This window comes from Sabethes cyaneus, chromosome 3 (genome assembly GCF_943734655.1).
Source record: "Sabethes cyaneus chromosome 3, idSabCyanKW18_F2, whole genome shotgun sequence".
NCBI lineage: Eukaryota > Metazoa > Arthropoda > Insecta > Diptera > Culicidae > Sabethes > Sabethes cyaneus.
The window spans coordinates 229,708,454-229,736,210 of record NC_071355.1 but is presented as its reverse complement, the minus strand read 5'-3'; the positions used below and the strand labels follow the sequence as shown (position 1 = coordinate 229,736,210).

The 27,757-nt window shown below is 39.2% G+C and overlaps 4 protein-coding genes across 4 annotated transcripts; 3 read left to right on the top strand and 1 right to left on the bottom strand.

The window, feature by feature from the left end:
* The first annotated feature begins 862 nt into the window (after positions 1 to 862).
* On the top strand, positions 863 to 3,677 carry LOC128743787 (probable cationic amino acid transporter). Its single transcript, XM_053840454.1, has 9 exons — positions 863 to 908; positions 1,187 to 1,353; positions 1,407 to 1,601; positions 1,667 to 1,893; positions 1,977 to 2,131; positions 2,197 to 2,585; positions 2,663 to 3,220; positions 3,283 to 3,450; positions 3,511 to 3,677. Coding segments are annotated over exons 1-9 (2,028 nt in total). The 5' UTR covers positions 863 to 906.
* A 3,410-nt stretch (positions 3,678 to 7,087) lies between these two features.
* LOC128743739 (epsilon-sarcoglycan) lies at positions 7,088 to 8,741 on the top strand. The gene is made up of 5 exons (XM_053840390.1): positions 7,088 to 7,822; positions 7,884 to 8,125; positions 8,236 to 8,298; positions 8,382 to 8,540; positions 8,600 to 8,741. Exons 1-5 carry the CDS (start codon positions 7,088 to 7,090, stop codon positions 8,739 to 8,741), a joined length of 1,341 nt encoding a protein of 446 aa, XP_053696365.1.
* A 10,888-nt stretch (positions 8,742 to 19,629) lies between these two features.
* On the top strand, positions 19,630 to 24,785 carry LOC128744484 (ATP-binding cassette sub-family C member 10). Its single transcript, XM_053841530.1, has 4 exons — positions 19,630 to 19,667; positions 19,777 to 21,640; positions 21,698 to 23,089; positions 23,155 to 24,785. Exons 2-4 carry the CDS (start codon positions 19,862 to 19,864, stop codon positions 24,589 to 24,591), a joined length of 4,608 nt encoding a protein of 1,535 aa, XP_053697505.1. The 5' UTR covers positions 19,630 to 19,667; positions 19,777 to 19,861; the 3' UTR covers positions 24,592 to 24,785.
* LOC128744486 (guanine nucleotide exchange factor MSS4 homolog) lies at positions 24,675 to 25,692 on the bottom strand. Its single transcript, XM_053841531.1, has 3 exons — positions 25,460 to 25,692; positions 25,008 to 25,142; positions 24,675 to 24,919 (listed from the first exon to the last, which is right to left on the bottom strand). The coding sequence occupies exons 1-3, from the start codon at positions 25,586 to 25,588 to the stop codon at positions 24,773 to 24,775; spliced, it is 411 nt and encodes a 136-aa protein (XP_053697506.1). The 5' UTR covers positions 25,589 to 25,692; the 3' UTR covers positions 24,675 to 24,772.
* Positions 25,693 to 27,757: the final 2,065 nt, after the last annotated feature.

Sequence of the window (27,757 nt, the reverse complement as noted above, 5' to 3'; positions counted from 1 at the left end):
GTTGATTTGTTCGTTCAATAAACGAACCAGATTGTGCTCGCTGTTGTTGTTGGTTGAGTAGCTTTTCCTATGAATTTTTTTTTTTTTTTTTTTTTCCATGTGTGGACTCATTACTGCGACCAGTATAGTTGATCTATTGTAATATCGCCCGGGTGTTTGCTGTATGACCTGCACTGCATTTCTTTTTTGCTATAATCGCTATTGAGTGAGCGATATGCTTATTAAATTTTATGCGTGCTTGCGTGTATTGGGGTTTACCCTTCCTTCAAAGCTTAATCTACTTTACCCACTTATTCCTCGCTGCCAGCACTATCCCATATTATAGCCGTCCCTGGCGAGGACTCATTCGTACCTCTGACCAGTACACTTAACTATAGGAGGGACATTTGCACTGTCAAGAGGCTTCAGAGGGTAAATATAGAATTCAGCACGAAGGAAGGGTAAATGGAGGGGCCTGAGAATAAACCCATGCTAAAGTCACTTGACATCGAATGGTTTGATTCTACTAAGATTCGAACCCACGACCACTCGCTTGTCAAAGCAGACTCGGTAACCTTGCGGCTACGGAGCCCCCCAAATGAATCCTATGAATTTGTTTTCGGAAGCAATAAAAACAAGAACCAAAACAAATGTCAAACTTTGAAAGTAGAATACGAAATTTACCACGGTGAGCCACTGCACTGCCGACATCGTTGGAATCAGCGAAAATCGAAAAACGCAAGGAAAAGTGTAATTAAAGATAAATCAAGTTGAACCAACCAACCACCCACCCACCCACAGCACGGGTAAGGGTGAGTCATGGGTGCGGTTTGCTGTTGCTGTAGCACAAACTTTGAAAATACACATTTCGTGACGAAAACAAACTGCCGAAAGCAGTGACCACCGTCAAGCCTGCACCTTTGGAATATGTGAGTGGAAAAATGTGCTCAATTTTGGAACGGTAGTTTCTGTTGATTTGGTCTTTTTGTGCCATTAGTCTTGGAAAGAAATTGTTACATCAGTTTTCTATAAACGCTGTAATTTAGATGTCAGGACATTATGATGAGCGAAGTTGATCAGTTTAAATTGCTTGGAAGACCTGTTGCTGTTCGAGAGTAATATTACTGTATTATTAATGACGAATTATTGTTGCTTTGAACTTAATCTAACCGAGCGTACGTCTTAATACATTCTTTTATCTTCGTAGGGTCTTCCCGTCATCTAGCACCTTTCGGGGAGTCGTCGCTCCCGGTACTGGAAGCCGATGGGCTGTCGGAACGCTTATCCTGGTACACCTGATAGCGTACAATGAATCCGGCGGGCCAGGCACTATGGTTGGAACGGCAATAGCTGCCGTTTTTGCTATTTTTTCCGGTACGCTGAAATAGAAATTCTCGTAACAAAAACTTTATAATGTATTATTTTAGGTATATGCAAATCAAGCGTAAAAGTAGTACAAATTTATTATATTCGCACTACACATCGTACGGATTTCTTCTGTCTATTTTTGGCCAAATGGATGGATATTCTGGCCTTGTTTTCCGCCTGTGCCGTTCTAGTGCGAACCCTCAGCTCGTCACTAGATGCAATGACAGGTGGACTCGCCCGAATGTACATTCTAGGTGAGTCTAAATCAATTGAACACTAACAATTTAAGATTTAAAAAACTATCACCTTTCAAAAACAGGCCGGAATTCCCCCGCCAACGAACCCTGGCCGGATGTGATTGGAGTGGTGGTTATCTTCCTCATCAGTGCGATGTTTATGTTAGGGCTAGAAAATACAAGAATATTCAGCGTCCTAATGGTGTCCGGAGTGGCAGCGATGGCAACTGTAATCGGTGTCGTAACAGGCCTAAGGGGAAGCTTTCAGCAGTTCACTACAGAGGCAATTCTTCCCAAGGGAGTTGTTGGGGTGAGTTTGTTGACTTTTACTTCTTTGCATTCGACACCGTGTTTCCGTACATACGAAATTATGTTGGTTTTCCTTTACAACAGCTCCTTTCCGGTGCAGCACTGTCTAGCTTTAGCTATTCTAACGATCTGCTAAACGGCAATTACTGTAAACGGCTCTTGGGGGTTGGTGTTATCATCCTGGTGCTACTATCGAATGAGCTGATTGCTGCTTGCTTAGTAGCAGTGATTAAATTTAGGTGAATGATCATTGTTAATAATACTGCATAATTTATTTTTACAAAGAAATGATTATTATTAACAGTACGAACCACGACTACGAAGCCGTGCCCATATTCGCGATTCTGGAAAATAAGGACTTCCACAAAGCCATCCCGGCGACGGCATGCGTGCTGGTGTTGACCTGCTCGGGCGCGTTGCTCGAATTGTTCCCGGAAATGTACAACCAGATCGTTCATTTGACCACATCCGAGTGGAAGATTCTAGCCAAGCAGATCGGTTATGAAAACCGGGACAGCGGGAGCCCAATACTGGCCGTTTTCACCGGAGGCAGTTTATGTGCGATGCTTACATTTGCTTGTCCGTTGGAGAATTTGATCTACATACTAGCCGCCAGTAATGTGCTGGCAACTTTTTGCAGAGCTTTCTACTTGCTGTATATTCCATTTCGGCCACAATACTTGGAGCAACAAAGTAAGTATTTGAAGTAAACCAAAATATTCCTGTATTTGTCAAGATCATAGTGTAACCACGGATTATTTTTATTGCAGATGACACCTCGCTGGCCTACAGTCGCCTAAGTACAACTTCCAAACCTGCACCTTCGCAGCAGGTCAGCAGCAGCAGCAACAGCAACAAATCCAAACAATCGGTCTGGTTCTTCCGAAAGCCTTCGTCGGCTTCGCTTGCTCATCACGTCCTGCCGAAAAAACACGCCAGTGGTGGTCCCTCCCACGAGGAACAGGAACGGGAATGGCTGCTGCTCGGTGAACCACCTTCGCCGAAAGCTCCGAGCAGTCCACCGAGTGTGGAATCTACGGTACTTTCGGATCAAGTTTCCGATATCGAATGTATTGCCCTGGCGAAGCCGGAAAACGACGAAAGCGACGAAGACAGTTCTACCGATATTGACGCAATTGTTGACGAATACAGACAGAAAGTTAAAGTTTCGACTGCTGGTCCGTTGGACAACAATACGCTGCGACTCCCATCGGCCGTGAGTTGGAGATTTACCTTGTTGTTCATAGCCACGATCCTATGTGGAAGTATACTAACATCGATCGGATTGATGGTATGGGAAACTAATACCATGATCGTTGGGATAAATTGTGAGTTTTTATAATTATTCTCGTTGCATTGTTTTTTAACATTGCTAATCTGAACGTTCTAGTGGTGTTCCTTCCGTCCGCCATTTTGATGCTGTTTCCTAGATACGACCAAGTGACGTCTACATCACCTGCAATCTTGACCTGTACGATAACACTATTTAGCTCAATCGTAATGTTTGCCGCATCATTCAGCATGTCGTGGCCTGCCTTATTGTTATGGTTTTTAGCAGGTACATCAGGATGCAATCTATCAAAAACTTTGGTAATTCATTTACATTTATATGCTCTAGGTCTATTCTTGTTCATCCGATGCGACACCTGGTGCTGTCTATGCTTAGAGCGTCCGTCGTCTAGCCAAATGCTTATTGCAAGTGTTTCCAGCACACGAACCACCATCCGTGTACCACGGCCGCCAAAGGGATCGATTGTACCCTGCCGAATTGCGAATCACAGCTGACACTTGGAGGATAGCGAGGCTGACAGTGAGTTTTTCGGAGAAGAAGACACAGTCGAAGAATGGACCGATTGATGGGTCTAGAATGGGGTGGATGCTTTGCTTTCTCGTTGTACCCCGTGGAATTCCGAAATGTGATCCTGTTTGAAAAAAAATATAAAGCAAGAATAGAAATTGGGAAACAGGGTGAACCGTGTAGTTGATGTGCGTTGAATCTGATCGATAAAATGAAGCAAGGAAGACACCTTTTAATGTGATACAAACATGTTACGAGACAACGTCCAGATTAAAAATGTTAGGTGTGTTTTTCAACTTTTATGTCAATTTGAAGTTAAAAGTTAGTTGTATAACAAAACGGAATACAAATATAAACGAGTTGAAACATAAGCAATCAATGAAAGTATTACACAATTGCGCAACTCATGTGACGCCTTTTGCAACGAAAGCATCGAAAAACCAAAGATATAGCAACGCCGAAATTTCTTATTCCAGATTTCGTTCAAATTTTAACTATCTATATTAGTTGCAGCAGTAGTGAAAATAATTACGGCAAATATTAAGGATGAGTGGCCTTCAAGATCAAGCAGCGATTTTTTCAATATCAGAATCTAGCAGACTAGTAAAACAAATCTCTAAAGGTTATGGCTTAATATTTTATGATCACAAATCAACGACGGGAAAAATATTTACAATTCGATTGCTGTAGAGAAATAATTGTAGTTCAGATATACAAAATTCATTAAGTCTTTTAATGCAACAAAGTTGCGTATTTCAAACAACTGAATTAATGTACAATAAATGAAAAATTTGTTTGTTACATGAAAACCGTGTGAAGAGACGCCAAGATTATTGAAAATTTTGAAAACACTACGTAGGGCAGAAGACCTATCTTCAATTCATAGCGGCTGCCGGTGCGCCCACCGTAGTCTCTTAGTGACTTAATAAACGAAAAACTGATTTTTTGGTGTATTGTTCGAGCCTATCAGAGGCTTATCGTCTACCCCAAATCAGCTAAATCTTTTGAAAGAAACCTGAAAAATTGCGATCAGCGCACCACCCAAATTAGTCAATTGCTATTTCGAAATCGATCTCAAAGCTGTACGAAGCGATCAGAATCGTTTTTGGTTCAAAGAGCGTAGAATTTAAATAAATTGTGAATATTTTTGTATTATAATTTCTTGAAATACATTTTAATCAACGAACAGCCAGTCGTGTTCGTGTATTTTGCGTGTTGCTTTCAAAAGTGTTCAAAATCTTGCGCAGTCTTCTAATGGATCGTCATTTGTTGAATAATGGATGTATTTTCACTATTGACTATCTAGAATCTTGTTTAAATCTAAATTATTAATAAAGAAAAAGAGCTCCAAGCTAAGGTATTTATTCAGACTAAATATAAAATTTACGAAATACAACGTATTATTCTTTTACTCAATGAACAATACATTTTCCTACGGACTAAACCCCATTTCTTTAATTAGAAAAGCATTGACAGTCACTCAAGGTGAATCAACAAGTTCTAAAAAAAACATTTTAACTATAGTACCCGCGGTCGAACTTCCGCTCCAGTCTTGGTCACATGCGCTCGAAGTGAGTTTGTAACGGACGGGGGTCGTCATCGGCATCGTCGGCTGTATAGAACCGGGGCTCTTCTTCTTGTCCTGGTGCGATGTCCTTTGGGATTTCATCTGCATACACCAACAAACTCGGTCCAAAGGTGTCCTTCTCCAATTTCTAGAATGTCCCACACTTTCCAGGTCTCGCTCCACTATAGGTCTAACCAACGAGCACATTCCGAGCGCACCTCAGCGTCTGGTACCAACCGGATTCGAGGCGAACACCATTTTTGCGGGAATGTTGTCTGGCATTCTCACAAAATGTCCCGCCCATTGTGCACTTCAAGCTTTAGCAACTTTCTGGATACTGGGTTCGCCGAAAAGCTGCGCCAGCTCGTGATTCATCCTTCCCCTCCATACACCGTTCTCATATACAAAGATGGTCCTAAGCACTCGACGTTCAAAAACGGTCAAAGTTTTCAAGTCCACGTTTCGTGCCCACAGAAGACTACCGATTAGTTTGTACATGGTACATTTGGTACGGGGGTGAAGCTTACCAGAGCTAAGGATCTTGTGGAGACCGGAGTAAGTACGACTTCCGGGAAGAATACGTTTGCGTATTTCTCTACTGCAGTTGTTATATGACGTCATTAACGACCCGAGGTATACAAATTCTTCCACCTCGTACTCGTCCCCGTCGACCATTTCTCTGGCAACTTCTTATTCTCCTAAATCTTGGAAATAACCCAATGTAGAACCGTTACCAGTATTTCTCGGCCGTGTTTATGAAGCTCTGCTGGCAGATGATCCTTACCGGCGTCTTTGTTCTCGATTTCCCGTTCGACCTCTTGGAGATCAGCAGCTGGGACACTAATGTCTTCCATAGACATTCCTAGGTTGATATCCTTTCCACCTCCTTCTGCAACTTTACCTTGGAGTTGTTTTTTATTTATATATAGTCACTTTAACCAGTTTTTGGTCATTCGTGACTTCTGCGAGATTGGGATTTGAACCTGGGTCCTCGGCGTGAGAGGAGTGTTTTATGTAAAATTTTGTTCTGATTCCACGTCTAATTTCAAACAGACTTTCATGTTTTCATGTTTTTAAGTCAAGTTTTTCCAAGTCTGATTTAAAGTACAAATTCAATTCAAGTTAAAATCCCGTTTCAAATTCAATTTCCAGTTCAAAGTAAAACTGCAAGCCGAATTTAATCTAGGTAAATTCAAAGTCTAGGCTAATATTTTCAAATGAATAAGAGACCTCGTAGGTATGTAGCTATCATCAAAAAACATTAAAATTTTTGGAAAAAATTCTCCCTGAGTTGATTTTTCCCCACACAGTTTCCTCTTTTACCACCAAAAAAATTATTTCGACCTCTTTTAAAATATGTTGAAACTAATTGAGCAAATTGAACGAACACTAACAGTATTAAAACCTATTATTTGACAAACAAACTAAAAGAGGATTATTTTAAACTCTTTCATTTACCTACGTTGGAGTTGATGTAGTAATGTACATCCACATAGTTTTAGTTCACCAGCAGCGTTCTGCTTTCTGAAACAACTTCTTGTAAAATCATTCGAGCAAATTTTCCGGCAAAATCGCAAAGCGCATGCGTCCAGAAAACGAAACGGTATAGAGTAGCAAAAGTCTAAAAGGAGAATAATAATTTTCCCAGCAAGTTTCCATCTTCATCTGTCATTTTCCACACAGAGGAATGTAGTTAAATTATTTCTGAGAAAAAAAAATCTATCAATTCATACTGCATTCAAAGCGTTTTAAGTTGAGCATTGATAAGTGCAGCCGTCTACTGGCAGGATCACGCAGATTATTTGAGCTGGAAAATCTTATTTATAAACAATGGATGGTAAATCGATTTTCCTGCTCCTCGTAATCTCAGTCTTACAAATCAAGGGAGCCGTCTACCTTACTGATGATGTCTACGTTTCGGAGCTGTTCTCATTGCGGGTGGAACCGCGGATGTTCAACTGGACCTTCCAGGGATTGACGGAACAGTTTCAGTATCGACCTTCACTGGAAGGCTACCCGGATTTACCCGCTTGGGTACAGTACATGTATAGTACCGAGTACCATTCAGGATTCCTATACGGTACGCCACCAGAGCGGACCGCGGACAGTAAGGTACCGATTGAAATTATTGCTCTGAACAAGCAAACTTATGAAACCAAAAGGATCGTGTTGATTCTGACCGTGCACCGAAAACCGCCACCGCGGAATGTGATTCAAATGAAAATCGATAACCTTAACTGGGTGCATATGATGGATCCGGGACGAATAGAAAATCTGAAAAACATTTTTCGCAACGATCTATGGCAGGAGAGCCGCGCCGACCTGCACATAATATTTATGGATTCGGCCATTAAGTTGGGTGCTAGGCTTCCATTAAAGCCGCAACAGCGGGAGGGAGTCGTAGTTCATTTGGGAAGTAAGGCCGATTTTTCTGCTAGGCTACTGGATCTGCAGGAAGAGGTGAAACCATTGTATAAAATCGCCTCGTGCAACTACAAGCGGACCTCGGTGCAGACTACTTTCGAAAATTCTGGATTCAAACTGGATTGGTGTGCTTTTAAATTGGTAAAGATTTACGGTGTTAATCTTAAGTAGGATATTAATTTGAATATTTTGGTTATCTCAGCGGGCAGCTGACGACGATATAACTGCGATGCCACACCATCCGCACGAAAGCTTCAAACCGGCTAAGGGATCAGAGCTTAAAACTCTGCACCGTTCGGACAAATGGGATGCACCTATGAAATCGGAGGTCCCCGAAAGGAACTACAGCGATGAGTTTGCGGTTTCGTTCGCCATACCGGGAATGATTTTCGTTCTGCTGCTGTCCATCCTGACGGTGATCCTTTGCTTCCAACACGAGAAACTGTAAGATTCGTTGATTACTGCCGGATTGATATGATAGTTTAATGTTGTGCTATACATATTGATGTTTTAATTTTTGTTTCTTATTTCTTTTAAATGATTGATTTTTCTAGGCAAGATGACGATTCTGAATATTATTTCGATTTTCTGTTTAACATTTGTACAGATTTCTTCAGGTGATTTTTTGTTCTCGATTGTATTAACTTGAGTAGTTTGTGATCATGTAGAGGAACAGATCGATGCATTATTTTATTAACAGGTTGAAAAAATCTTACAGGCAGGAGTATCGCCCGGTTCAGGCAGTTCAGATGGTTCAATATTCACAGCCGAAAGCCGGCTTGGATGCTCAGCGAACGGGCACACTAAAAAGTCTTAAGGACGTTCCGTATGAAGAAGGTTTAAGTCTACGTTCTGCCAGGTAAGAAAATGAACCCAGCAATAAGGCAACTTTCGAATGCATTATTTTCGATACTCTAGCCCAGCGGATAGCTTTTATCCCGATGGAAGCCCACGGATTGGAAATTCTTATCTCCGACCCAAACCACCACCCTACAAGCCTACTTCTGGCTCAACCAGTTCTACTATGCAACGAAAGGTCGGCCCCGGAGTGGATATATGACTTGGAAACCCCCCGAGAATTTTGTTCTGCTAGATGCAGCAAAAATGCTAACATAATCGCACAACCTTACGTAGGGTTTAAATCTATCTAGAGCAATACAAGGATAGTGAATCTGTTATGCAACAGTAGAAATTAACCCATATCTGCCTAAAAGGTATATAAAAATACTAAAGTGATGAACCGCGAATGTGCGAAGGTAATAAATGCCTTCTTCTGGCTGTTATGTTATTTACTCAGATTTACTTATCTTGCTGTGAGTGTGAAGTACAGAATCATAAGAATTACACAAATCGATATTTTAGATTTTCCATGTTTTATTTTCTTTTTTGTAGTTTACTGGTATCAATATTGACTGACAATGACAAATGCCATATGTTAATCAAAAGTAATATCTAAATATCAAAAATTGAACTAATAAGGAGATTTTTCTATACTCGAGTACGAACATTCACAGCAATCTGAGTAGTTTCAGCCCAAATCTGAACTATAATTTATAAGAAACTTCCTAATTTAACATTATCAGGAAGCTGAATTGGAAGATTTGAGCCAACTAAGAATCAATCGTTATTGCTTGGCCTTGAATACTTCATACCATCGATTAACGTTAATCCACCAAGTTCGTCGTATTTAGCAGGTTTTCGTCATTGTTGTATAAGCACGTAGGTCCTAGTACATAACCCAACAGAGATACATGCAATTTTTTGAGGATCAACCTAGTTAAAGATAAATAAACAGTATCTGTAGGAATAAAGTAAACTCTATTTTTTATTTGAATCACTGCAGAAATCCTCTCTGAATCCCATGAATAAATCTTCCTAAAATATTGAAAAATTTAAAACAGATTTTAAGTTTCCAAACTTGTTTGCATTGGCATCATGATATGGTTTTCCTACTAATTCTTTCATTTTATGAAAACATAACTAAATGTAGTTAACATTACCTTAATATGTTATTTTCCAAATGAGTAAAAATGTACAATCAATAAGTAATATCCGACTGAAAATTACAAATACACAATAAAGCATACTGATTTTTAAGTTATTTTATTTCTAAATAGGGTTCATAAATGAGAATTCATAACAATGCACTATGGGCAAAAACGAGAGAAAAAATTCTTATAAAATATAGGTGATCTTATGTAAAATTTTCCGGAGAATCGCGTGGTGCCCACCCCTTTCCTGTTTGTCATCGGGAAGGGCCCCATTTTGCAGACTTTCCCCTATTTTTAATATTTTTCACCCTCGTTGGATTATTCCAAGCAAGGTTTTGAGAAAACTTCAATTTCAATTTCAAGTAAAATTGTACTGCCAGTTTCAACTCACATTTAAGCCCAATTCAAGTCCTATTTCAAGTGCATTTTCAAATCCAACTTGAAGTTTAAATTTGAGTTCAATTTCAGCTACCTTTTTAGGTCCATTTTCAATTCGAATTCAATTCCAATTTGAAGTCCAAATTCCAATCCGGTCCGATGATTTTATGCCTAATTTAGTAGTTTATTTAGTAGCGGCACTTTAAGTTGTCGGAAAACACATTTAAAACCCATAGCTAAGGAGTTAACGTTTAGCGTCTACTTGTTAAGCGAGCTACCAATATCCCTCCCTCACTGCTCTTTCCCCACCATTCCAAAAAAACTTTTATTACTTTCCCCTGCCGTCCCTTCATCAATTGTAGAACCACTGTTTCAAAAAAACAGTTTTTTTGTTTGATATAAAAATTCTGTTCATGAAAATATTCTGTTCATGAAATTTCCGACGAAAAGTTAATGATTGCTCATTTCCCGTTAAGGTTACCACGAGGTTACCAACTTTTTTTGACACTCTTTTATGATACTTGTCCATTCATAGTGCCTGTCGCTAATGAATGTACTAGACAAGGACTAAAAATAGTAAACTTTTCATATTTACTGCCAACAGGTTACAAAAATCTGTTGGATTTAAAATCGTGAAACAGTGTTATATCATATTGTAGAAGCTATTTAATAGCAAGAAACAAATAAATCATCAAAAAATCAAGATATAAGATTGAGACAAACGATCATTCTTACAGCTCATTACCTATATGTAGAATATTTATCGAATCGGAGTATCTGTTTTTCGATTCTTTAAAAACAACGATCCATCGCACATAGGAGTATTTGGCCCAAAAAGTTGGCCATAAGTCCGAAATATGAAATACATGATTTTTATTTATATGTAGTATCTGTAATCTCAGCATAGTCTACTAGTCACGTTAGTATGATTTTGAACTGAATTTATGCTTTTCTTCACTCAGCAAGCTGCCTATTTAGAACGCCATTCGGCAGTAAATTTTTTCGCTTTTAAAATGCGTTTTTCAGCTCGTTGGTGCAAAAACCTAAAAATCCGAGTGAAATAGTGTCTATTCACCATGGGTAAGTATTTATCAGCAAAGAAGGATGTTATTCAATAGTTTTCATGTATAATTGCATGAAATTAATGAATGTCTTCGATACGAATAGTGATTACGAAAATTACCCCAAAAATAGTGGTAAGATCTTAATACTTTAATCAATGTTTTGGTAACCTTCCGAGCATGTCCCGGCAAAATTTCAATCACCATCAGATAGGTCAAACATCACAGAATATAGTGGAATCGAAAAATCTTCCGCATGGTTCCGCTTTGTCGTTTTTTAGACATTTAATTATTTTAAGGTAGGAGTCGTGCGGGTAAGACCGGCACAGAGGATAAGACAAGCACGCATAGAGTTTTACTAGATTGCATTAATCAATTGCGTTATTAAAGACTCAACATATTTGTATTTATTATTTCAGATGTTTTAAAACAGATCGAGCTTACTATAAATCGTAAAATATCAAAATAATAAACAAAATAAACGCGAGTGTCGCTGATGCGCACCCCGTTGTAACTTTTCGCGAGTAGGTTTTAAGCTTTATTTCTCAGAAGAAGTTTCAAACTAAATTTTAAGATTTTATATATTGTAGCTAGCATTGTTTTTCATAAGTGAGATTTAAGTAGAAATATGATTAATAAATGTATAAAAATCGTCTTCTTAAAAAACGTGCCTTGGGAGTAAGACCGGCACCTTTCGAACGGGGTAAGAAAGGCATATTTGCAGGTCGCCGGCAACAGTCACAGTCTGCGTTTGTCTCGCCCTGAATCATTTCACACACTCGTTCAAAGTCATTTATAGAGAAAAAGATGTTATTCAATGTTACGGAGAACCCTCATTATGGTTACCGTACATGTACCGTATTAATGAGTATCGTCCGATGGTCAGTAAACTGACCACTTTCGCGGAGGTTAACGGAAGTTATTCGGCTCTGGTCATTAAGGTATATGATTTGACTTCTATTGGGTTTGCCATCGACTTCTAGAGTGATTCGAGAAAGTACATGATGGGCTTAGTTAATTTTAAATTCCATTTATTCTCATAGTATGTATGTTTAAATTATTCTTAATAAAAAACAATATACTGTACTAAATAAAACTTTGGTAGGAAATTTTCAAGAATACAATGCAACAGAGATGTTTTGAATAGACTTCTGCTTAATTCGGATCCATTGCTTAGTAGCTCAAGGCCGATACCAAGAAAAACAAGCAAACCTTTTTCGACCGAAACGTTGAAGATGTTGCAGGCAAATCAATTTCAAACTGAAGAATATGAGAAATGCAGGGACTATGAAACAGAAGACTAGAATGTGATGCTTCTATACGTACACACCTACACATTTACATACATACATACACTTTTACATCACACATACACCTGTACTAGCTCACATACATACTGACACACATACATACACACATCCAAACACCTAATAAATGGTTATGTTCTTAATCGGTTTTTTATAAATATAAGAGAAAGATACGAATTGAACTTTACAGGGGATTAGTTGGCAATTTCTTTACCTTCATATGCAGAGTTGGGAAATATTTAATTTCTGATCATGTTTTATCAATATCGACTGGAAAGAAGCAATTTAGAATTTTGGCCAGCTTTTTGGGGTAAATACTCCTATGTGCATCGCCCAAGAATAAGAATGACAATTAGGATTACCAGACAAGTCTAGTTTATGTTATAAAAGAAGTAAAAATTCTTTTCATGATCTGAGTAAAAGAGGATAACTCGCAGGTTTTGTTACATATCATAGTAAAATCATTAGTCAACGCGTGCAGGGCGCTATATCTCTGCATATTAGTGTTGATAGGAGGAAATGCTTATCAACTTAGGGACTATATTGGTACACTTCATTGTGCCTGATTTTTAATTTCAGATATAATAAATTTAAGTTTGTCACGAGGTTTTCAAGCCACCGTAAATCTCGCATGTGTATAATATTTCTCGATATAAATTTTCAAACTATGGTTCATTATGTAGTATCATTACCATTATATTTCATTTATAAAAAAGTTGTATTTTTGATCTTAATTTTCTTAATTTAACTGGCAGTACACGAAAATTTCCGAATGTCCAGGTTGGTCTCATATAACCGGTGCTTATAAACTGAGAATCTTTTCGTATGGTAATTTAGCATCGTTTGCTTTCGTGTCTCGCTCATTGCATTTTTCTGACAGCGGTTATTTTAGAACGCCATTTTGAATTCATTTGAGCACACTTAGAAATGGTGCGTTTACAAACCGGAACTTCTATTGAAATCTTATAAACGTGCATTTTAATCGTAAACTCGGTTACCTAGGAACATCGCGCGTTATTTCTATCATATGATTATCAAATATCAAAAACTTAATACCTTTTATACAGCTTAGGGAGAAGTCAAAGTCTTTAAGCAAGTAGTTCTATGATCAAAGGATGCCCAAATGGTATCTCGCGCAGTCAATGTTTAGTTTTTGACGAATTGCCAAATAGACACGTTTGTCTCAAGATAGCTTTCGTGTACAGCAACAAAGGTCTATCGGTATTTAATAACTGACCGCGCGCGATTTCGAACGGTTCGCATATGTTGATAGTACATAACTTTCGGTGCGGTAAATCGATTTTTCATAGTTTTTTCTTATATCGGTATGTCGGATCTTAACTACCTGTTTCGCAATGGCCACGTAACCAAAAACGACCTCGAACCGTACGCGAGCTCGAATGACAGTGATCGCACCACCTGCCTCGGTGGATCCAGAACAATTCCTTTCTACTAACAACAACTCCTTCCTGTAACACTTGTGGATGATGCAGAGGATTCCTCGGTCTCTAGTAGCAGTAAGTGTCGGACTAACATTCCTTTCCCTCCCAAATTGACCTGCATGGGCGTGGCCAGCTTTGCTATTGATCATCATAAAGAATTAGATCACCAGAAAATGCACACTGAGAATGATCTGTTACCTCCTAGTCCCAAGCATCATTCTGATGGTTCTTTGTGCAGTCTCAGCTGATCTAGATCAATCGCGGGCAACTTACGGGCGGTCAAACTAAGCTATGCTATATCATAGTAAAATCATTAGTCAACATATAAATTAAACTTTGGTCAGTTGGACATGGACAGGCGAGAACTTCTTTCAGCCAGAATGAAATAATTTCAAATTTTCAAAGTCGTAGATTTCGATGATGTCGATGCGATTTCTCAATTACTGGCAGCCGGGTCATAGAAAATAGAAAACAAATTATTTTGACAGTTCCTAAAGGATCGTTCTTGAATTCGTTGTTCATTCGACCGCATGTTTCCGAACAGTACAGTTCTCGACGGTTACTCATAAGTGGTTTAAAAGAAAATTCATTCGTTATCGCTCAATCTTCCTTTCTCAATAAAATCCTTGTTCTTTTTTAATACAAGTGTATTATAATAACAGAAAACTAATAATACTAGTGGAAAATATCATTCGTTACACAGGTCGTCAGACCTAACCTCGAAATGAATCAACCACCGCCTGACCCCGGAGCGTCCGGTGGTATTCCGGTGAAAAAACAATATATCAAGTATGAATATCATCATACAGATGTTGGACCCTTTCGCCTTATCGCAGAACTGCTGGATTATGAAAATGGAGATAAGATCAACAAGCTATCATTGGGTAAATTGCTATACAAATCTGCTGAATACAGAGAAAATGTGATAAATATGCGACCATTAGGAAGAAAGAAGCTGCTGATTTTCGTCAAAAACTACACTGTAGCCAACCAAATGCAAGATGATAAAACGATTAAAGAGCGCAACTATAAGATTTACATTCCACGAAGCTTTATCTCAATTACCGGCGTGATTGCAGGAGTTCCAAATGATATGACAATACCAGAAATCCAAGAAAACATAACCTGTGAAGTTCCGATTCTCAACATCTACAGATTGAATCGATATGTCGACGAAGTAAAAATTCCTAGCAACCGAATCAGCATCACATTCCGTTCAAATAAATTACCTGACGATGTCAAATTATACTGCTGCATAAACAAAGTCCTACCGTTTGTCAACAAACCGATACTATGTCATAATTGCTTACGCTATGGCCACAAAACTAACATTTGTAGATCTTACCGCAGATGTGAAATTTGTACCAAGCAGCACGAAGGTGTAGAGCGTACTGATTGCACTAACATTAAAACGTGCCTGTACTGTAAAACAGATGGAAAGCATTGTACAACCGACGTAAATATATGTCCAGAATGGGCACGTCAAAGAAATATTAAAACCATCATGGCTAAAACCAATATGACATATCTCGAAGCAAAAGAAATGAATCCTACTCTAACACAAAACCGGTACGAATTACTTAACAATTTGACGGAATTCCCAACCTTGGCTGATTCATACGCTAAGATGACAGCAGGAAACTTCAAGACCAGAGACACGAATCAATATAAGACGCTGAAAATGAAACGCCCAGTAGAAGAGGTCAATATCGCAGATACTTTGATCAAACACAATGACAAAAAAGATAAAAAGAAAAAAACGGAACACGAACCCGAGCAGCACGGCGTAGCTCTGTTCAATAAATACCGAGCCACGGAATTTGATCGTTGGGCGAAGCAGACTGAAAAACAACGCCAAGAAGACATTCATCAACAGCTAAACAACGGCGGAAAATCTAAGAAGTTTGGAAATATAAACAAAGGATCAGAAAATCACAATAACAGCGAAAATGATATAAGTCAGTCAATGACTTTTCCAGAAACAGAAATGGATTTGTAATGAGTACCGAAATGAAGATATTTCAATGCAACATTCAAAGCTTGGAGAAGAACAAAGACGAACTTGCTAGACAATTGATAGTTGGAAAATACGACATCGCACTTCTATCGGAAACATGGAGCAAAGAAGCACAGGTAAAGAAATATAATATACCAAATCACTTTACGTTTCTAGATTCAAGAGACGACGGATATGGAGGAGCAGCAATAATCATGAAAAAAGAGTATAAGTCCAAAGAATATAAATTGCCGAAGTTCGATTGTATACAATGTGTTGCGAGGGAGATCGTCAATCCTAATATCTTAATTGTCTCAATATATATATCCCCAAATATAAATACAACGGATCTAAAACACAACCTGATGCAAATCATGGACCGATTAAAACAGCACCGGAAAGCGATAATAGGAGGGGACTTTAACGCGCACCATTTTGTGTGGGACAAACGCAAAACTGATCGGAAGGGGTCCATCATAATGGAGATTGTGAATGACACCGAATTTTTGATACTGAACGAGGGACAACATACATTCATTCCAGCAGAAATAAACAAACAAGCTACTTCGATAGATTTAGTAATGACTACGGCAGTATTATATCAGGACACGACGATGCATGTGTTAGATTATGGTATCGGCAGCCGACATTTAGCGATAGCAACGACGATAGCCATCAACGACAAGAAGAAAGCAGAGTACTTTATAAACAAGAAAAAGATAAAGGAAAATATTTCTAAAATCAGTATTGATGCGGTGGAAAATATAAGTGACATACAATCCCAAGTACAAAAAATCATTAAAAAGGCTAGGCAAAAGAACAGGCATGAACCAAAATTTTGGTGGAACGATGAAGTAGAAAAAGCGTGGAATGAAAAAAATAATGCCAGAGCAAAGTTTAATAAAAACAGTGGTTTAGTGGAACTATTAGAACTTAAAAAAGCAGAAGCAAAGTTCACGAGATTAAAAAAAATCGCCACTCAAAACAAATTCAAAGAATTTGCCAGCTCAATAGACCCTACGACTCCTTCAAAAATAATATGGAACGATATCAAACGATTAACTGGCCGCAATAGATGCAAAAGAGAAAATATCCTAGTACACGAAGATAAGGCTTTAGCTCTGAACTTTATGGACAAATATTTTCCATTAGAGGAAGTAGATCGTACAAAGATACAGTATACAACTCACAGAGAAATTTTGAACAAAGAAAAGTGGGACGCTTTCCTCGCTACAAAAAAGAAACACTCGGCAGCCGGCTCAGACGGTATATCGTACGAGATAATGAAAATAATCCCTGAAAAATTACAAAACCTAATGATCAAAGAGCTGAATACTATTTGGAAAACTGGAGCAATTCCAGAGATCATGAAAACTATTAAAGTAATAGCCATTCCGAAGCCTGGCAAATGTCCAGAATCTATAGAGGGAGTCAGACCACTCTCCATGATTAACTGTCTAAGTAAAACACTAAATGCAGCAATCCTCAATGAATATCAGAACTTCTTGGAGAAAGAAAAACTGCTCCCAGCATTATCATTCGGGTTTCGCAAGAAACGATCAACTACCGACTGCCTTAATTTTGTATCTAATGAGATTTATCGCATTAAAAGAGCGGGTAAAGTAGCAGCAGCAATTTTTATAGACCTAACAAATGCATTCAATGCAGTGCAAATCGATAAATTAGAAGAAATTCTCTATGTACAAAGAACACCTCCGGAATACATAAGTTATTTCTCTGCCTTCCTTAGAAAAAGAAAAATAAAATTCGCAGTAGGTCAAGAATCCATAGAAAGGACGATTAGCAACGGTCTGCCGCAGGGTGACGTACTATCACCGACTCTGTTTAATATGTACACTAGTAGTCTTCATGAAATAAAAGTCGAAGGAGTCACATTGGTGCAGTACGCGGATGACTTTGGAGTTTTAATAGAGGGAAAAAATCTAGAGGAAGTAAAACAGCGAGCACAAATATTTGTAGATAAATTCGTTTTGGAGACTCAAAGGCTAAACCTTGACATCAATCCCAGCAAAACTAAATCCATGATTTTCCAAGCAAATAATAGGGAACTACAGATCATCGTCAGAGGAGAACAAATAGAAACAGTTAACCATCACAGATATCTGGGTATGCTAATTGATAAATACTTCCGGTTGGGCAGCCACGTACGAGAACTGAAACAAAAAGCAATACAAAGACTCGACATGATAAAAGTAATTAGTGGAACAAGATATGGAGGACATCCGGAAACCCTGAATGTAATATACAACGGACTGATACGAAATTTCTTAGAATACGGAGTAACCATATACAGCTCAACAACAAAAACCAATTTAAACTTTTTAAATGTTATCAATAACCAATGCTTACGCAGAATAACTGGTTGTACAAGAAGCACCCCAATTAATACATTACAAGCCATCGCTGCACAACAACCGATGCAATTTCGAAGGTTTTACGTTGTAGGAAAATACTTGGTTAAAAACAAATATCATAACTCCGTGGTCTGGCACCAACTGGAAAAAAATATTGGCCTACCCGTGGATGAATCGAAGCGACACTCTTATCTGGAGAAAGTTACACAAGAGCATCACCACGTCTTCTGCAATATGACTAAGGAAGTTACATCAAACAACAATTACAACTCGGTTGTAGTCGAAATAGATTTATTAAGCGAAGTGTGGAGCAAACGCGTCACGTCGAGGATTGTGCTAAAACAACTCACGCTGGGACTGATTCATGGTAAATATGCTGGCAGACAAATATTCTACACAGATGCGTCTAAGCAGCACGACATGTGCGGTATAGGAATTTTTCACGCAGAAAGTAACACCAGATTATCCTTAAAGTTAAAAAACACAGTATGCATAATGTCAGCCGAATTGGAAGCGATTCACATTGCACTGCAATTTATTCAAAACAGTTCGATATCAGCTGCGGTTATTATGACAGACTCCAAATCAGGACTGGAATTGGTTAAAAATGCTAAACAAAACAATGTCAGAGACGAAGTGATAGACAGTATACTTCAGATTGCAAGAGAAACAGATACAACATTACAGTGGATACCTGGTCATGTGGACATAAAGGGAAATGAATTAGCAGACACTTTGGCGAAAGCAGCGATACACCAAGAAAGAACAATAAATAATAAAATGCTAATCCACGATGCAGTAGCGTATTTTCGAAATTTGGCAGACGAGCAAACGCAACAATGGTATGTCAACTATACAGCAGAACTGGGTAAGGGAAGAAAATTTTTTGCACTGCAAAACTCTCTTCAAAAAGATCCGTGGCATAAGAAACTACAACTCAATAACGAAGAAACTCGTACCCTAAACAGAATTTTCTCCGGTCACGACTATTCTAAATATGGTTTATATAGAATGAATCTGGAAAGCGATTGCATATGTGACACATGTGACCAAATAGAAGATGCTAAACATCTCATACTGGCATGCACAAAATACACAAATATCAGAAAAAAGTACAACCTAGACGGTATATGTAACATCCAAAAAATATTTGAAACAAAAAATACGGAAATAATGAAAAATGTAACTAAATTTTTGAAGGAAATCGAAAAATCGATATAACCTTGTATATAACGGCAAAATAATAGGCAGATCCAAGAGAGGTTAAAGAATAATAGTTGGCGATATAGCGAGTTCATGCTGTGCCATTTTTTGACGTACCTTACGTCATATGTGAATGGCCAAAGGGCTGTCACACACCAGAAGTAAGAAGAAGAAGAAGAATTCGTTGTTTGTCCGCTTTCGCAGAGTTTTGTAATATTTCAGATTTCTGCTAGGTATGAATTTATAAAATTGCTGCGTGTTTTTCAGCAATTAATAGAGAAACACCACGTTACCTATAGTGAACAAAATAATTCAATGTCTTAATTTGCAACATTTTTGCAGATATCTAAACCAAGTGTGACAAGAAGAAAATATGACTCACCTGGATTACAACTAAGCCGGGAAAAATAATAAGCTTTTTTCAAAGATGTCAAACTGGAACTTCTCCTGGAATTACGTGTGCCCGTCCGGTTTGCGGCCGTGGGCAAACGACAATAACGAACTGGCACCATGTTTTCAGGAAATTTGCCTGCAACTTCCAATCCTTGTGTTATTTTCTGTGTTTTCTTCCTTCTACTACGGGACTATACAGCGGTCAGTGTTTCGTGATGCGACGCAGATACGATTACTGCGACTTCGGATTGCTGCTGCCGTAGGTTTGGGAATTGTACCGATAATTAAACTATTTTACGTTATTCGTATTCATGGACAAATCTATCCCATCGATGTCCTATTGACGTGTGTTCAGTTTTTGGCTTGGGCAGTGCATATTGGATTTCTTGGAAGTTCGTTCCGACGAGGAACTCTAAGCCATCGTGGACCATTGGTGATAATTGTGTTATGGACTTCGTTACTAGCACTATCTGCTATATGGGTCCATACCAATATTCGATCAGATTATTGGGCGTGGTATGTAGGTGATTTACTGCTTTATGTCGCATACGGGTCGACTTTAATTGCTCCTGGAAGTGCTAACTACCTGCGTGTGCAGAGAACAGTAGATGATGAACAGCAAGCTTTGTTGTCGAATACCTATACCAGATTTCTGGAAGAAATTGATGAAACTGCCTTGGGACCAATTCAGGACGACGCGAACTGGCTGTCTAAACTCATTTTCTACTGGGTCACCCCATTGATAACAAAGGGTGTAGCTGGAAAATTACGGAAAAGTGACGACTTGTTTGACCTGCCCGAGTGTCTCAATATGAACCAGATTGTCGGAAAACTCCAGAGATACTTGGATTGTACCTATTCGCTTTTCAAGTCCTTGCACAAAAGTTTCGGTTGGGAATTTTACCTTATAGGTATTCTTCGCTTGTTGGCTGATTTATCCGGTTTTGCTGGACCTATCCTGCTGGGAGGATTACTACGCAGCGAAAACCATAGTAATGGTACTATCATTCATTCGAACGACTGCGATAACTGCAATGCAATGGATATACGACCCTACTACTATGCTCTAGGTCTGCTGATATCCACACTAATAAGCTGCTTCGCTGGAGTGCATTTCAATTGGCGAATGACGCTAGTTTGCACGAAAATGCGCATGAGTTTAGTCACTGCAATCTATCGAAAGTCGTTAACGGCGAAAGGACTACAAAATGCCAAACCGGATATTCTTAACCTGATGTCAACCGACACCGACCGAATCGTGGGATCGTGCATTAGTTTCCATTCAATGTGGAGCATCCCGTTTCAGTTGTTCACCACTCTGTACTTGCTTTATACACAGCTTGGTCTGGCATTCCTAGCCGGGGTTGCATTCGCTATTCTTCTCATACCAGTAAATCGTAAAATTGCTATGAAAATCGGACAACTTTCGCAAGGTCTAATGACGGCAAAAGACGCTCGCATTTCCATCACTACTGAAACGATCGCGGGTGCAAAGCATATAAAACTAAATGCCTGGGAGGACGTATTTATCGATAAAATCGAACGCATCCGTCGCGAGGAAATAGGATTTCTTTCCAAGCGAAAGTATCTGGATGCATTGTGTGTATATTTTTGGGCTACCACGCCGGTTTTAATGTGTTTGCTAACGTTTGGAACTTCGGTGTTGATAGGCAATACACTCACGGCTGCCACAACCTACACAAGCGTGGCGCTACTAAATATGTTGATTGGACCGCTGAATGCATTTCCTTGGGTACTCAATGGTTTGACCGAAGCATGGGTTTCGCTCAAACGTGTCCAGCAGTTGATTGATGTAAGTATCCATTCCACTCAGTCGTAGTCTATATTTAACAGTAGGATAAACTTCCAGCTCCCGGACATCAATCTGGCAGAGTACTACACACCATTACATGCAACAGACACAACGTTTTCCAACGCATCTCGTCTCCCAGTGGTTATTGCCATCAAAGATGGTCACTTTGAGTTTGAGACAAAACGTAGTCGAAGCGAACGTAATCTCGTGCAGGAGGATATTCGCGATTTCAGTTTCAACAATTTGAACCTTCAAATTCGGCAAGGTGAATTAATCTGTCTGGAAGGTCCCGTGGGGGGTGGTAAAACATCACTTCTTCAGCTATTGCTAGCAAATATCAAGCGCACACAGGGTGTAGTGGCACTCGCAAACCCAGACGACGGTTTCGGGTACGTGGCACAAACACCTTGGCTGCAGCGAGGCACGATTCGGGAGAATATTTTGTGGGGCGAAATGTACGATGATACACGTTACAAAGCGGTTATTTATGCTTGTGCCTTGAACTATGACTTGAATTTGCTGAAAGGCGACAGTACTGGAGTTGGAGAACAGGGAAGAACATTATCCGGAGGACAAAAGGCCAGAATCGCCCTGGCGAGAGCGATTTATCAGGAAAAGAAGATTTACCTGCTGGATGATATTCTATCGTCTTTGGATGCCCACGTTGCGACACATATCGTACGACACTGTATTTTTGGTCTGTTGAAAGATAAGACACGAATCGTTGTAACCCAGCATCCAGTGATTCTTAACCACTCAAATCAAATACTGCACGTGGAGAATGGCGTCGTTAGTCAAAGCGATATCACTAGTAACACTTCCATGGTAAGCGATTTTGAAGACGATAGCGACAGTATGTTACACTGTTTAAACGTTGACTATGAGCCACTGTCACCCAAAGATGAAGACAACAAGAGTCTTGATAGTGTGATGGCGGACGAGACCCGCGAATTTGGCCACCTGGATAAAAAAGTATTGGGAGCTTATTGGCGCGCAATGAGTCGTTCGCTTGGTTTTTGGGTTATTTTCGCGGTTCTTTTAATGCAGTTATCTCGAAACCTCACAGATGCTTGGTTGGCGTATTGGGTTGGCACTTCTACGCCAAGTAATTTTCCGGTTCCAAACAATAGCACCGTGTCTGATATGATTCTGTTGAACGACAAATGGAGCCTATCCTATGTTCGCAGCTTGCTAGCAATGGCACGGGATTTCCTAGCGTCAGTCGGTAAAGGAATCGACCATCGATCCGCACTAGCAGTTGAGCTACAACAGGAATCCTATTTCGAGGAACCTGACAATCGTACGTTAACGTTTTACTATCTTGGAGTTTACAGTGCTTTGGCGGTTGGAAATTCTATCATAACATTCGTACGTGCGTTCTTGTTTGCATACGCTGGCATAAAAGCAGCAAAGTGTATGCATGACAAGCTACTTAAAAGCGTTATTTATGTAAGTATGATAATCTTTTGTACCCGTTACTTAAATCTGTATCATTCTCTAACCATTAATTTCAGACGAAATTTCAATTTTTTGACGTCGCTCCACTAGGTCGCATCCTAAACCGCTTTTCATCGGATGTTTATACAATCGACGATTCACTCCCATTCATTTCAAATATTTTACTGGCACAATTTTTCGGTCTTCTGGGGGCTATTGCAATTAGCCTGTACGCAATGCCATGGCTAGGTTTGCTCATCGTTCCACTGTGCCCAATCTACCTTACACTGCAAAATCAGTATCGCTTCGCCTCCAGAGACATAAAACGGTTATCCAGTAATGCATTGTCTCCGCTTTATGCACATTTCACCGAAACGTTGCAAGGCATGGAAACAATAAGGGCTATGCGTGGTGAAGCACGGTTTAAGCGGGACTTTATTTTTAAACTCGGCGAAAGTATCAAAGTGCAGTTGTCGGCTGCCGCAGCCCAGCAATGGCTTGGATTGAGGCTTCAGCTGCTCGGAGCATTTCTGGTCGGTGGAACAGGATTGCTGGCCGCGATAACTTCCGCCCATTTAACCTCACCGGAAATGGTGGGTTTGGCCATTTCATATGCCCTTTCTATTACCGGATTGCTTTCCGGGCTGTTAAATGCCGTTTCAGAGACTGAACAGGAGTTTGTAGCGGTTGAACGAGTCAATCAATATTGTGAACTAGAACGTGAAGTCAACTACGAAGGTTCGGCAGATCCTCCATTTGGTTGGCCATATCAAGGCGTTGTGATATTTGACCACGTGGGTTTACGTTACCGTGAGCATCTGCCGTACGCAGTGAAAGGAATTTCGTTGCACATATCGTCGTGTGAGCGAATAGGCATTGTAGGCCGAACTGGAGCAGGAAAAAGTTCCGTATTAGCTTCCATGTTGCGAGTTGTTTCCCTTTCTCAGGGAACAGTTACGATCGATAATGTCAATATTGCTACGTTACCTCTAGATGTAGTTCGAAGTCGAATTGCTGTCATTTCACAGGATCCGTTTCTGTTTAACGGAACTATTCGTGAAAACCTGGATCCACGTGGTCTTCATCTGGACTCCGAAATATGGGAAGCAATCACTCGCTGCTTAGCTAGTCCTCTGGTTCAGGCGCTTGGGGGTCTTAACGCCCGCCTTACGACCAACGGATCAAATCTTTCCGCAGGTCAAAAACAATTGCTTTGCCTTACTAGAGCCTTACTAAAAAAATCAAAAATCGTTTTAATCGACGAAGGCACGGCAAATCTAGACTACGAGTCAGAATCCGCCATCCAACTGGTATTGAAAAACGCTTTTCGCGGTCGGACTGTGATATTAATTGCTCATCGACTGAATGGACTGCAAAACACTGATCGCATCGTCGTGATGAAAGATGGAGAAATAGCCGAACAGGGAGCGCCACCACAGCTGGCTCAAAACTCAGACTCACTTTTCCATTCGATGCTACAGGAGCAACAGAATACAGACTTTTTTAACCATTAGACTTCTCTTTAAACCTGTATCAACAGTTTAAAACTAGCCGCTATGTTAGATCCAATTGAGCAAGACACGTAAACAGTTTTAAATGTTGAATATTCATTGTAAGAAATGTCTTACTTTTTATTAGTATATACTTTATTGTAAGTAATGTGTATAGTTTAGATTGTTTATGTAAGCATTAAACTCAATTGTTACAATACCGTACGTTCAGCTTGGTAGCATTCTGCAAATCGTTTGCATGGAATTTAAAAGGAAATCGTCTGACATTCTGATGATCGTAGAAGCAGCAGCAAACTTCACGTGTCCTCCTCGTGCTTAACACGCTGCAGTGCTAAATAGCAACGTTTCGTTTGAAGATCATGATAGCCAACGGGACCGATTTCGCAGTCGGCACAAATAAGATATTTGACATTATTTACCGTATGCGAAAAGCCAATATTCTCGAATGTGAACATATCGGCGACTACCCAGAAATCTTTGAACTTTTTACACACAAATTCGCTTACGTCCACTCCTTGCTGACGCTTTTTTTGGTATGGTTCCGGCAGCTCAAACTAAAACAGTAATAGAAACAAAAAGGAAAAAGAAATATGATCTATTTGTTCAATTATAAGGTTTTCATAGTTCGTAGCTAATCTGTTTTGTAACTTTACGTATACTGCATTGTTGGGTTATTGGCAGTATTGGACAGTAAAATTTAGAGTATTTAGGGGTGCTCTGAATGTGTTATACGTGTGCATTTTGATAAAAAAGATTAGAAAGAGCCATCGTCTGATTGCTCAAACAATAGTAAAAGGATTCAAGGTCAAGTATATTTATTACCAGAACCGAACGTCAAAAACGCTTTCGTTCATTATTCATAGTTCCTTACCTCATTTTCTACGTAATCTGCTGTATCGGGTTTTAACATTAACGAGTCGCAGTGGCTACATTTTACGTTAGTTTTGTTTTTTCCTTCAGCTATTAGACTATCCGGATTGAATTCGTCGTTTGCACTCATTGTGTCGTTTCACCAGCACTAGTCGTTTAATTTCTCGTAGAAAATCATTAATAAACCGTTAGGTATAGTGGTTCCAGTGGAGCGAAGCAAATTCTGATACTAAGCCCTGATAATCGCATGTAATGTTTGTAAACAGCGGCACTCTTTTAGACAGATGTCAAACAAAAAGATATTAAAAATTAATCCACCTTGAAGTCAGAACCGTTTAATCGGTTATTTCGGTTATATTTCAATTTCGATCCGTCCAATTTCCAACTATACAGACCTGAATGAATAAATCTATTTAAAGGGTCGTTAATAAAAAAAAAATTCCTACTATACGATGATAACAAAACTTGTTGAATGTAAATTATAAGCAAGATATATGCAACTATAACATGCGGAGTGCACCGTGAATATAAAGGCCCAGACACAATGCATACGGATTTTACTACGTTGCGGAAATTTGACAGAAAACCCATGGAAAAACTGTCAATTTGCCGCAACATAGTGAAATCCGTATGCATTGTGTTTGGGGCTTAAGAAAAAGAGCAACACGTAGACGTTTTGTTTATGCTTAGGTACAACCTAGGTTTGCCCCACTTACAACCTAACGGCTGTCTAAACGTTCTTTTTTTCACTCAGGTTGAACGCTCTGGGTTAAAGTTTTTAGACGAAGGGTTCGCTCTGGATATTTTTGCAGTTTCAACACCGATTGATTTTTTCCATTCTGCCAAAATGGCTAAATTTTGAAACAAAACGGAGAGTACTATTATAAATAAAGGTAACTCTCCGCTTTCATTCAAAATTTAGCGAAATTTGAGTGTCGGCGCCTCTGTAATCTATAGTCTCTGTAGGTATACCAACCAATTTTGGACTTTATCTGCAACTGTATTGTGCTTCCCGAGAAAATATTTCGTTTTTCAGCTTTACATATTGAGCTTGCTGACGTTTACCGTACGCACACATCGACGCGCGATTTGTTATTGCTGTTGTTAGATTTTACATTGATTTTACACGTTTGTTATTGTTTTCCCCCGGTTATACCCCGGTAAAAAAACATACGTTTGAGTGAAAAACGATAAGTTTTCGTAGCCATTTGCACTGGGCTTAGCAAGCTCTATTTGTGCGCAAAGGTAAATCATGTATCATTGACAGTGTAAGCACGTGTAAGTTTTCTATGTTTATGCTCTTATTCTTTGCTTAAATAACATCTGTTTTGTTCCATCACGTACAGACTTACAAACAACACAGTTACAATGTCTTACGTTAACCGAAAATAATAAAATTTAAATGCTGATTGCGTTTGTAAAAAATTTGTCCATGTTTGAACGGGCAAACACGAAGCAAGCTACCCTAGCATTCAGCTGATGAGCGAGAGAGAAATATTGTTGCTTTTCTCATCACTCTTGCGTTGACAGTTTCTTACGAGATTTCGTGTGAGTGTAAAAGAGATACTTTGACTGCGAGCAACCAGAACAGAGCTGCGCGCAACTGTTAGGCGCACAGCTAAACCTATACGAAAGAAAAAATTTAGATAATAATCGCAATATATAATTTAGACTTTGGACACATCTATTTGATATTGCTATTGCAAATTGCGTACAGCTGCTGATAGAGTCCAAAATAGACTACTGTGTTACCTGACTCATTGAGCTTGCTGACGTTTATCGTACGCACACATCGACGCGCGATTTCTTGTTGCTGTTGTTAGATTTTACATTGATTTTACACGTTTGTTTTTGTTTTCCCCCAGTTATACCCCGGTAAAAAAAACATACGTTTGAGTGATAAACGATAAGTTTTTGTAGCCTTTTGCACTGGGCTTAGCAAGCTCTATAACGAATATACGTTATATACGGGAGAGGGTCTCGTAACTCCCTAACTTTGTGGTTTTTCGTTTAATTGATCATAAATTCGAATAGAGCATACAAATAATAACTATATAACATAAGGAATTACAGGTTTACTCCAAAAATACAAGCATGAGCGATTTTAGAATTTCAGAAATAGGGGTGCATTATGAGTCAGGTAACACAGTAGTTACACTAGTTTGGCGATATTATAGATATTGATGTGCTCGAGTCACTTCTCAATTTTGCTGTGATTTAATATATTTTAAAAATGTCACCCTATATAGGTGATATTTCTGCAATCAGTGGGTTTTATTTTACCATAAGACGAGTATTC